Below are 12,014 nucleotides of genomic sequence, written 5' to 3' on the forward strand. Positions count from 1 at the left end.
AATAAGAATCTCGCTCAGAGACTGAACACCCCTGGGTTCAATCTCCATACCAAAAAAAAAAAAAAAAAAGAAAAAGAAAATCTGCTTCTTATCTTTCATTTCTATGGCTTTTTGTGGTGCCGTATTTCTTATAAAAGACAGCCCCTGTATTTGTTTTCTGAAGCAGTATTCCTCATGAGCGTGGGGTAGCCCCGCTGCCACCCTCTGTACGAGAGCTGTCTGTCCCACGTCAGCCCCACACCACCAGTGCCTGTGTTCCAATTGTAAGGGCGCTGTGGGCTCTTTTTCCTCTATTTAAATAGGATTTGTTGAATAGGGAAACTAAAACTAATAGCTTGGCAGCTTTTTTTTTTTTTTTTTTTTGGTGGCACTGGGGTTCCTGGAAGCCCTTCTACCTCCGGTATACACTCCCACGGGCTACACTCCCAGACCTATTTTTTAACATTTTTATGTGGAAACAGAGTCTCTTAAGCCAGCAAAGCTGGCTCCAAACCAGCGCGATCCTCCTGTCTCCGCCTCCCAACAAGCGCGGGGATTACAAGTGTGCGCCACCACGCCCGGCTAGCTTGGCAGCTTTAACAACTCTTTATTATTACAAAATCGGTTGGAAGTAGAGAAGAGAAGCAGCGTGCAGGCTGGAGAACCCAAAAACGGAACGCTGCTCCCTCTCCATCCCCAGTCTTGAAATAGATTTATTTTTTTTCTGTTCCAGGGGCATTCTACCTCCGAGCTACACCCCCAGCCCTATTTTTATTTTTTATTTTGAAGCAGGGTCGCGCTGAGTTGCAAAGAGCCTCAGTAATTAGCTGAGGCTGTCCGTGAACTGCGAACCTCCTGTCTCAGCCTCCCAAATGCTGGGATCACAAGCGTGCGCCTGGCTTTAAATAGCGTTTGCGTGGTCTGTCCTACTCAGCGTCACGGAGGCCCTGGGCTGGCAACTTACTTCTTGGCCGGGTGGTGCCACTTTGCTTCCGGACAGCGCGCTTGCCGAGTGCAGGCTCAGCATCCGCCTTGATCTCTGCCTCTGTTGTATCGGGCTGTGTGGTTGCTCCTCAGCTACTTGTGCTTTGAAGCAGCCCGTGGGGTCACCTCTACTACCCAGGCCGAGTCACGGGGCAGGAGGCGAACGGAGGCCTGACGCCCTACACATTTTAGGGCTAAGGGGTTCACTTGTCTCTAGGCTTTTAAGGCTGAAGGCTTTCATTTCCTTTACGTTCTTCCTATGGGTTAGTCATTAGAATAAAAGGCGGGGGGGGGGGCTCTGAGTGTAACAGCTGCCCCCCCCCCCCCCGAGTGCCCGCGCAGCACCCTGGTCGGACTGCCTTTTACAATGTGGAGATTAATACCCGAGCAGTTTTCTGGTCCTGGCGCCCCGGGGCCAGAGAGAGGCCGAGCCTCAGACCCCTCGGGTGGCCTCTGACCCCTGCTGTCCACGTGCAGATCCGCCGGCTGAGGATCGAGATCGAGAAGCTGCAGTGGCTGCACCAGCAGGAGCTCTCGGAGATGAAACACAACCTGGGTGAGGCCGCGGGGCTTGGGTTGAGCGTGTCGTGCGAGCGCGTCACGTGAGTGCGCGTCTCTGCCGTTGGCCCCGATGGGAATGGAGGCAGAACAAGGCCAGGGGTTCAGGCGGACCCCGCGGAGAACACGGAACCCCGAGAGCCTTACCTGGAGAAGCCAGGTGGGAAGGAGGTGTGGTGGGAGCCCCACTTTCGCCATTCAAGCCACAGACGGTCCCCAGCTTTTTTTTTTGAGGTACTTGGGGTGGAACTCAGGGGCATTCTACCTCTGAGCCACACCCCCAGCCCTATTTTTTTTTTTATTTTGAAACAGGGTCTCACTGAGTTGCAAAGGGCCTCACTAAGTAGCTGAGGTAGGCCTTGAACCTCGATCCTCCTGTCTCAGCCTCCCAAATGCAGGGGTGACAAGCGTGCGATTAACAATGGGTTTCCTGAGACATAATCTCACTGGAAGATGAGGGGCATCTGCACTAGATAAACTAACAGTAACGGCAGCTCCTGCCACTGGGCTCTAACTTTGTGCCTTTGGCTGTTCTCAATTCTGTCCCATGAATTTACTAGTTTAATTCTTAATCAAACCCTTAGGAGAAGGGCTCTGCTCTACCCCAGGTTTCAAGTGAAGAAACACAATCACAGGCATGTTAAGACGGCTGTTCCAAATCCACAGCCACAATTCAAGTGTGAGAGTCCCAGTCATCAGCTGCTCTGTGGTGTGTGTGCGCGTGTGTTTCCTCAGCTGCAGAAGGGACAGAATGGTAGGACTCACCCCAGAGTTATCATAGGGGCCACCCGCGTTAGTATTTCTCTATGTCCAGCCAGAAATGCACACCCGTAATCCCAGCACTTGAGAGGCTGAGGCGGGAACGGCAGGTGTGAGGCCAGTCTTGCTTAGCAAGACCCCATTTCAAAATAAAAAAAGAAGGTTGGCGTGTATCTCAGTGATAGAGCCGCCCTGGGTTTAATCCCCAGTTCCACCAAAATAAGAAAGAAAAAAAATATAAAGTGCCTAATCCAGGCCTGGTGGCACACGCCTGTAATCCCAGTACTCAGGAGACTGAGACAGGAGGAGCGCAGGTTCAAGGTCGGCCTCGGCAATTTAGCAAGGCACTCCACAACTTAGACCCTGTCTCCACATAAAAATAACATAGGGTTGGGAGTGGGGGAGGTGGCCCCAAGGCAGAAGGCCCGTGGGATCGGTCCCTTGTACCATAAGTAAGTCAGTAAAGTGCTTAGAACCCCACCCACGCTTTGCTTGTGCTAAGCGGTATTTGAGAGGGAAAAAGGCCTTCACTAATACTAAAGTTGGAAGTGAGTTTTAGCGGAGGAATTTGGCGGAAGGATTACCATAGCGCAGTGTGGGCTTGCGCCTCGCCGTGGGCCTCCAGTCACGGGCGCACTGGGGACCGTGTCATCGTCACGTGGGCCCTCGGCCCCCGCGGGCCGTGGACACCTGGGCGGGGAGGCCGGGTCAGGGCCCGAGGTCACCCCGCTGCTGTGTCTGCACCGCTGCCGGTGTGTGAATCCGGCGCGCGCTGGCTGGGGTCAGGTGGACAGTCAGCCTCCCTCCTCTCCACCAGAGCTGACCATGGCCGAGATGCGGCAGAGCTTGGAGCAGGAGCGGGACCGGCTCATCGCCGAGGTGAAGAAGCAGCTGGAACTGGAGAAGCAGCAGGCGGTGGAGGAGACCAAGAAGAAGCAGTGGTGTGCCAACTGCAAGAAAGAAGCCATCTTCTACTGCTGCTGGAACACCAGCTACTGCGACTACCCATGCCAGCAGGCCCACTGGCCCGAGCACATGAAGTCCTGCACCCAGTCAGGTAGTGTGTGGCGCCAGGCAGAGGCTCTGGGCATGGGAGTGTGTGACCTCTGACCCCTGGGCAGGACTGCTGGCCTCATGGGGTGGGCGCTGCGCTTCTGCAGCCCACAATGCACAGGACACCCCCCCGCCGCCCATGGATGGCCCCTAACGTCGGTAGTGCTGACGTGCAGAATCTTTGCTCTTTGGGGCTGGAATGGACCCACAGCTGTAAACACTGTGGGTTCTTATGTTAAGGAGGAAGTGTTGGTTTTGACTCTAACCTGTCATTGGGATGGCCACAATGTTTGTAAATAATTCCTGTCTAGTACAGCAATCAGGCTTCCAAGAGAAAACGTTATCTAACTAGGACTTATCAATAATATTTTTTATGATGTATATATATTTATATATTTATTTACTTTTGTGGCACTAGGAATTGAACCCAGAGGCATTCTCTCTCTCTCTTTTTTTTGGTGACACTGGGTTCCTGGAAACCCTTCTACCTCTGGGCCACACTCCCAGACCTATTTTATAGTTTTTTAAATTTGGAAACAGGGTCTCTGAAGCCATTGAGGCTGTTTTCGAACCTGCGTGATCCTCCTGTCTCCGCCTCCCAAGCGCGGGGATTATAAGCGTGTGCCACCACGCCTGCCTGGGATTCTCCTTTTTAAATTGTACTCCTAGCTTTTATTTTTTATTTTGACACAGAGTCTCACCAGGTTGTTGAGAGTCTCACTAAGTTGCTGAGGCTGGCTATGACTCAGTGGTTCTCCTGTCTCAGGCTCCCAAGTACTGGGATTACAGGCAAGTGCCACCACACCTAGCTATTAGTAGTATTTTTCTTTCTCTCTCTTTTTTTTTGGGGGGGGGGTACTGGGAGTCGAACTCAGGGACATTCTACCTCTGAGCTGCACTCCCAGCCCTATTTTATTTTTCATTTTGAAACAAGGTCTCACTAAGTCGCTGAGGCTGGCCATGAACCTGTGATCCTTCTGTCTCTTTCTCAGCCTCCCAGGTACAGGGGTACTGGTGTACCACCACACCTGGCTTCAGTGATATTTTAAAAGTTAATTGTGTATGTGTGTGTGGAGGGGTTGAACCCAGGGGCGTTCTATCCCTGAGCTACACCTTGAGCCCTCTTTTTTTTTTTTTTTGTGGTACTGGGGATGGAACTCAGGGGCATTCTACCTGTGAGTTACACCCCCAGCCCTATTTTTTATTCTTTATTTTGAAACAGAGTCTCACTGAGTTGCAGAGGGCCTCACTACATGCCGAGGCTGTCTGAGAACCGTGATCCTCCTGTCTCAGCCTCCCAAATGCTGGGAATAGTACTTGCCTGGCATGCTCAGGACCCCAGGTTCTACCCCTGGCAATAAAAAAATAAATAAAGTCTCCATTTTTTAAACATTTTATTGGTGCATTGTAGTCATACATCTTACTAGCGTACAAGATGTTTATTAAAGGTATTTAAGTCTTCTCTTTTCCCTCTCTATCCCTAGCTACTGCCCCTCAGCAGGAAGCCGATACCGAAACAAATACAGAAACACTAAACAAGTCGTCGTCGTCGTCGACGTCGGTAAATTCTTCCAGCACGCAGCCAGCCTCTTCTGAGACAGCCAGCGCCTCCAAGGAGAAAGAGACGGCCGCTGAGAAGAGCAAGGACGGTGGCTCGGTGCGTGTCCCCGCGCCCCGCACCCCGCGGTGGCGCCCGCTCTCTGCCCGTGCCTTCCTGTGTCTTCCATCCCTGGAATTCCCAGCCGGCCCCGGGTTTTCTGGGGCCGTCAGCTGGTAGGGCTTGCGGGGGATCTTCCTCAGGTCTCTTTCTCGTCAGTGTACCGGGGTTTCCAGTGGACGTGCAGGAACACGGGGCCTGGGTCAGTGTGCGGGGGTCTTGGCGGCCACTCCTCAGGGACCTCCGGTGCCTAGAGCAGTGTATCCAGTAGATCTTGGCTGCGGTCGTGGATATCGTCCGTCCCAAGATGGTAGCCACTAGCTGCCTGTGGCCGCTGAGCACTGGAGGTGCGGCTGATGTGACCAGGCACCCGCCTTGACATTTCTTCTTGGTTCGCTTAGATTTCGGTAGCTACCTGTGGCTAGCGCTGCCCGTTTTGGACCATGCCCGTGGCTCCTGTTCACGTCCCAGCGTGAGGTGTACGTGACATTCGATCGTATGCGAAGGATACCTGCCGCAGTGGCACATTGATCATCCACGTTTCTATTCTTTACGTGTTTCAGTGTACGTTAGGCTAAAGCAAAGCAAAACACTTTGGTTTCACGGATGGTATTGCCCAGTAAGAGGCTAACATGAAATAAAACCGAACCGATAGAATTTTTAAGGAATACACTTCCTCCTTCGATACAGGGTGGCGGGTAGGTCTGTGAATAACGTTTGGGACACAGTGAGCGTTCTTGAAGCTTTAGAGTTGAGTTAGGCGCCACCCCAGTACTGTGCTCCAGCCCACAGAGTCTAGGAGATAGCACGGGGTGCCGAGCACCTGTCTGACCCGGCCCCCGCCTGACCACACCAAGGAGAGGGCACTGAGGCATCTTGGGAGAGCGGTGAGCACTTCCCGGCTCTCTGGGTGTCCCCGGGGGGCCCCAGTGCCCTGAGTCCATCTCTTTTTGTGTTTCTAGACCCTCGACCTTTCTGGCTCCAGAGAGACGCCCTCCTCCATTCTCTTAAGCTCCAACCAAGGCTCTGGTATGTCGCCCCCTGGTGGGAGAATGGCACTTTCCTTTTCACCCGGGCAATTCGGGAGCCATTCTGCCAGGGAGACTTTGAGGTCTTAGGGCTGTGCTGTCCAGGCTGTCATGGGTCTTCGGGTGCCTCGGGTGGGCCCTTGGGGGATGATGGTGTGGCCGGATGGCAGGATCTCAACATCTCTCTTCAGGAACAGGATTGACTTGTGTTTACTCGGGACCCACATCAAACCTAATTTGGACATAGAGCCCTGCCCTCAGCAGGAGAAGTTGTAGGAAATGGTCCCTGAGCGCCTAGCCCTGTGTCAGGCGCACAAGGCACTTGAACCTTCAGAGGTGAAGATAGCTGAGGTGGTTGGTCTTTCTGGACAGACTTTTCCTCCAGGGGATACCCTGATAGTTTTAGGGCAGTTTTTTAAGATGTAACTGGATTTCTTTGGTGGTATTTTAGCCCTTCTTTCCTAGCCCAGGGGTTCTTTGTCCTGTACTCTCCTAAGCCAGTTCTGGTCACTGCCGGAGAGCTCAGAGACATACCCGCCTTGTTTGGGACAGGTTAGCTGCCCTAGGAATCATTGCTGCCCCAGGATCTTTTTACCTGCCATTTCTCTGTAGCTGAAAACCAGAGATTTAATTCTACTTCTGTACATTGAGTGCTTGGGTGAATAAGCCACATTTGTTAGGGTCGGGAAGGTTCCCAAGGAGGCCAGGCCTGGAAGGACATTGGGACGTGGACAGGGAAGAGGACACAGAGTGGCAGGAGCTGGCTTTAGGGTGACCACAAACTTGCCTGAAACACCACCGAACCACCTACCAAGAAAGTAGCTCCCTTCTGACGTCCCGGACCTTTGGTCCCCTGCGGACAGCTTGGAGCACAAGCATTGGAGGTGATGTTAAGGTGCTAGCATCTCAGATTGTCTCAAATTATCTTTTCTACAAAGACAGTGTAGACTTTAGATCCAGTGGCATTGCGACCCCAGACTATAATTCTGCGGTTTGGTGTTCATGATTTGAATAGTCGCCTATTTATGGCAGGTGTAGTCACTTTTCCACTTTTTGGTGGTGATGATAAAGATTTCTTTTTTATTTGAGCTAGAAAATTAGCTTAAAACAAAAATATGAACTAAGCGTTATGTAAGGAGGTTGTGGCTGTGTCGGCAGAGTGAAGGTGACCTGGGAAGTGCCCAGCTGGGAAGTACCGTTGCTCGTTAGCCCAGATGGACGAGGCTGTGTCCTAGCAAGGAGGCTTGCATCCAGACCGGGAGACGCATCATGTTCTGTGTCTGATGTGAACAAGGTATCGCTTAGACCAGGGGCCGACACGTTTCTTTTGTAAAGGGCCAGGTAGCCAGGTGCATGCCTGTAATCCCAGTACTTGGGAGGCCGAGGCAGGAGGATCGTAGGTTTGTGGCCAGCCTCAGCAGCTTAGGGAGACTTGTAGGAAGTCAGCAAGATTCTGTTTCAAAATTAAAAATAAAAAAAAAATAGGGCTGGGGGTGTAGCTTTAGAGGTGGAATGCCTCTGGGTTCAACTTTCAGTAACAACAACAACAACAACAACAACAACAACAACAACAAACCCCAAGAGGTGCTTTAGCGGTGTGGAGTATCAGCAGGCTCACTGTCGAAACAGAGGCACAAGAGACGTTGGAGCCAGCGCTGCAGGGACTTAGACACTTGGCGCAGGGCTGCCAAGACGAGCCTCTGTGCCGAGGCTCACCTCAGCAGAAAGCCTTCCTTGCTCGCAGCCTCCTCCCCTGCTCGTGTGATGGCCTCCGCCAGCACTGGCTCTGAGGGTCTATGCTTGTGAAATGTGGGAGGCAGGTGTGGCAGGGAGGCTCCGGTCTTCTTACCTGAATCGGCCAAGGACAGTGAAGGTACTGAGGATGGAACCCAGGGCATTCTATGTTTGAGCTACACCCCCAGCCCTATTTGTTTTTAGTTTTTTTTTTTTTTTTTTTTTTTTTAAACAGGGTCTCACTGAGTTGCCAAGGGCCTTACTAAGTGGCTGAGGCTGTCTGCGAACCACAGTCCTGTCTCAGCCTCCCAAATGCTGGGATGACAAGCGTGCGCCACCGCGCCCGGCCAGGAGTGTGTTTACAAGGAGAAGTTCAGCGGTGTTGTTGGCTCCTTTGGTCTGTGGGCAGGGCCCCTTCTATTTGTTTTTTTAAAGATTTTACCCAACACAGTACATGTATATAGGTAGAGAAGACCAGGGACAGAGAGAAACCGATCCTGGGCCCAGGTCCTTACTTTCTTATTTGCCAAGAGTATACTTTCCTGGGCCTGTATTTCTTTCTTTTTTTCTTTTTTCTTTTTGGTGGCACTGGGGTTCCTGAAAACCCTTTTACCTGCGGGCTACACTCCCAGACCTATTTTATATTTTTATTTGAAACAGGGTCTTTGAAGCCAGCAAGGCTGGCTTCGAACCTGCGCGATCCTCCTGCCTCTGCCTCCCAAGCACGGGCATTACAAGCGTGCCCTACCATGCCCAGCTGGGCCTGTATTTCTTAACTTTGTCCTCAGAGATTGAGGAAGCCAGATGAGGCGGTGCACACCTGTAATCCCAGTATTTGTGAGGCTGAGACAGGAGGATCTCAGGTTTGAGGACAGCCTCAACAATTAAGTGATAATCAGTAACTTAGTGAGATCCTGTTTCAAAATAAAAAATAAAAAGGGCTGGGGGTATAACTTCGGGGTGAGTTCCTGGGCTCAGTCCCCAGTACTACACTCCCCCACTCCCCAAAAAGCACTTGTTAAGCTGGGCGTGGTGACGCACACTTGTAATTCCAGCATTCGGGAGGCTGAGACAGGAAGAGACAGGAGGATCCGGGTTCTCAGCCATTCTCAGCTACTTAGTAGAGGTTCTTTGCAACTCAGTGAGACACTGTTTTAAAATAAAGAATAAAAAAATGGGGCTGGGTAGTTCAGAGGTAGAATGGGGGTGTAGTTCAGAGGTAGAATGCCCTGGGTTCCATCCCCAGTATCACACACACACACACACACACACACACACACCATCATTTGTTGAGCTTGGGAAGGTGAGAGTTGAGGGCGCTCGTGTGCCCTCTGCCCTCCTCTTCCCATGTTGCTGGGGTCACGGTGCTGTATTTTCGGGGTGGCCCTGGTTGACTAAACCCTTGCTTGCCTGGCTCATGCTGTGCCATCACCCGGGGGGCGGCGCAGTCTCTGGCCCTCTCCTCCTCCCCTGCCCGCCCTGCGCAGGCGCCATCTGCTCTGCCACGCCCCCGCATCACCCCGGGGCACAGTTTTCCTGCCTGCAGCTGCCTCCTCACTCCTTCCGTCTCTGCGTCTTGGCCGCTGACGCTCGATGTTGCCCCTGGCGCCTCATCACGTTCCGTCCTCTGCGGAGTTGCGCCATGTCCTGGCCCGCAGCCCCGTTCTGACGGCCCTCCTTTCCCCTGGAGTTTCTTTTCTTCCCTCCTTCATCTTCCTGTCCTTCTCTCCCTTCCACAGCGCTCCCCACACATTATCTAACCCCAGAGATTGCGTTCACCGCACTAGTCTTGGGGCGTTCGGTTTCAGATCGCCCCGGCGGTGCTCCGTCCTAGCGATTCTCTTCTGCAGCCCCGCCCTTCTCCACGGCCCCTCTCGTCGTGGCCCTTGGCCGGGGCGCGCTCCCGCCTCCGTTCTCTGCGTGACGAGGTGGTGGCCTCCAGCCCGAGTTGGGCTCTCACGTCTGCCCCTGTCTTCCCTGGTGGGATGAGGCTCCTGGTGGTTCTGAGAATTTTGCTTTCAAAACCCTGAGTTTCTTTGGCTTACCGAGTGCCGAGCTACTCTCAGGGTCTGTCCTGGGTCCCCACCGCCGGCCGTGGCCAGTGATGCTCTTGTGGTTTGGAAGCACGGTTTTAAAAGCCGAGGCCTCCTGTGTGTGCCACGCGCGGTGCAGGGACGCGCGGCAGTGGGGGGCGGGCTCTGGTTGGCAGCACCAGCCTGTGGAGCGAGCCTGTGAGGCTGCGGGTGGCGCGGACCCCGGCGCTTGGCCGGACTCTGAGGCTGCCTGTGCTCTCTTCAGTTAGCAAAAAGCACGACAAGCAACCCGCCTGCGCCCCAGCCGCCACAGACCACCAGCCGCGCCCCAGCTACCCCGCCCAGAAGTGTAAGTATGGCCGGCCTGGGAGCCGTTGGCTCTGCTCCCGGCGTGCCACAGCCTCTTCTCCTGCGTGGACGTGGGCGTGTGTGCGTGTGCACGCGTGCCCTCGCCTGCGCCTCTCCGTGGCGGGTCATACTTCGTCTTCCTTCCTCGCTGTGCCTCTCGACTCCCTGCTCGCTGCTTTAGCATGTGAGAGCCAGGGTTGGCTTCTCAAGGCGCTCAGCCTCGGTCTGACTCCATCCTGAATCACACCAGCTCTCCCTGCCCGGCCCAGCAGTGTCCCCCAGCGAGAACCCCTGGGTCCCACCCGTGGGACGAGTCAGGCCTTGAGGTCCCCCGGGCTGTGGAGGGGGTGCTAGGCCCCACTCTTGTCCCCAGCTGGCCTGGCTGCACCAGAGCTGGGAGGACTTTGGTGCGGATGGGTTCGCTGTTTCACTGCCGAGTTCTCTCACATCTGGGGGTGCCCGACGGCATCACCCATAGAGGTGGAGCAGGTGAACCAGAGGCGTGGGCGCCGCCCGTAGGGGGAGCACGCCGTGCCAGGCTGATCGGGATCAGGAATCTGCCTGCGACACTCCCCCGGGCCACTGGGCCAGGTGACAGACCCGAGCGCAGCCCTCCCTGGGCGATGTGCGTCCTTCTCTGCCCTCCAGGAACAGCCTGACTAGTTCACGCATCTGTCTCTCACCAGGCCACAAGAACTGCATCCCATGGGTAGCAGCCGGTGCCTGCCCTACCCAACCCCATCCTGTCTCTAAGCTGGACACTTGGCCTCTTCCACCCAAATGTTTACCTCCCCATCTCAAGAAATAATGATAATAATAATAAAAATAGACGCGTGGCCAGACACGGCGGCACACACTTGTAATCCTAGTACTCGGGAGGCTGAGACAGAAGGATCGTAGTTCACGGCCACGCTCAGCTACTTAGTGAGGCTCTCTGCAACGCAGTGAGCCCCTGTTTGAAAATAAAGAATAAAAAATGGGGCTCTTGGTATAGCTTGGAGGTAGAATGCCCCTGGGTTCAATCTCTAGTATCAAAAAAATAATAATAAGTGCATGAGCTTGGTCAGTGATGGAAGGTCCAGGGTATCTGCTGGAGCCCTGTGCGCAGCCGCCCAGTGGAGTGGGCAGGCGCGGCTGTCTGGGAGTCTGGGTCCTTCCTTCCACTTACTTCTTACTCAGCAGTGCTCAGCTGAAGCCATCTTGGGTCATGCTGTGCTTCTGCGCCCTTTGCTGACCCCAAGCCTATGCATCTGGGTGGACTTAGCCACCTGGCCCACAGCAGTCCTCCCCCTTGGAGATACTGTGTGATGTCGATGTCACTGGGAGTCTGTTTTTCAAGTTGCCAATGGGTTGATAAGAGGAACTCCATCAGTGTGCTCAGACCCGTGTGGTGTGCGAGGGGCCCGGGGGCCCTGGTGCTACAGCCTGTACCACAGCACAGGCTTCCAGCCGAGCCTTCCTTGGCCGACGCCCCCTCCCTCACTGATCCTATTCTCTGTGAGCTGACCCCCTACCGATTCCCCACCAGCAGCCCTTAAATCCTAGAAGTGCCAAGGATATTCCCGCCCTAGAGAACCTCTGGACTCTAGAGACCCCCAGGAAGTCGGTGGCGGCAGTGTTATTCTGACCGCCGGTGCTCTCGCAGTGGGCAGGGGAGGTGCTTCCTGGCTAGGAGGAGGGCGCGGGGGTCGTGGCGCTAGGCGGTGGCAGACACGCTCAACACGCCCATTCTCTTCCCCAGACCACTCCCGGGGCAGCAAGTCCAGTGGCTGGAGCGGCAGCAAGGAAAAGCGAGGGTCGGCCCGCTCCGAGCACAGCAGCGCTTCCGGCACCAAGAGTCTCCTCCCGAAAGAGCCTCGGCTCGACAGCCTCTGGGACTAG

General features: G+C 54.3%; 1 protein-coding gene across 13 annotated transcripts in view; it reads left to right on the forward strand.

Annotated features, from left to right (window-relative positions):
• Positions 1-12,014, forward strand: part of ZMYND8 (zinc finger MYND-type containing 8) — a gene marked incomplete at its 3' end in the record, with an annotated part of 104,859 nt that extends 92,845 nt beyond the window's left edge. For 8 of the 13 annotated variants that reach the window (XM_080716028.1, XM_080716034.1, XM_080716038.1 and 5 more), the window contains 5 exons: positions 1,441-1,519; positions 3,098-3,337; positions 4,818-4,990; positions 5,953-6,019; positions 11,875-12,014. In XM_080716028.1, coding sequence (XP_080572154.1) covers positions 1,441-1,519; positions 3,098-3,337; positions 4,818-4,990; positions 5,953-6,019; positions 11,875-12,014 — 699 coding nt within the window. Of the gene's footprint in view, positions 1-1,440; positions 1,520-3,097; positions 3,338-4,817; positions 4,991-5,952; positions 6,020-10,050; positions 10,135-11,874 lie in introns of all 13 variants that reach the window. The other 5 variants (XM_080716033.1, XM_080716035.1, XM_080716030.1 and 2 more) reach the window with 1 other exon arrangement.

Source organism: Muscardinus avellanarius (genome assembly GCF_963383645.1).
Source record: "Muscardinus avellanarius genome assembly, chromosome: 19".
In the NCBI taxonomy this organism is placed as follows: domain Eukaryota; kingdom Metazoa; phylum Chordata; class Mammalia; order Rodentia; family Gliridae; genus Muscardinus; species Muscardinus avellanarius.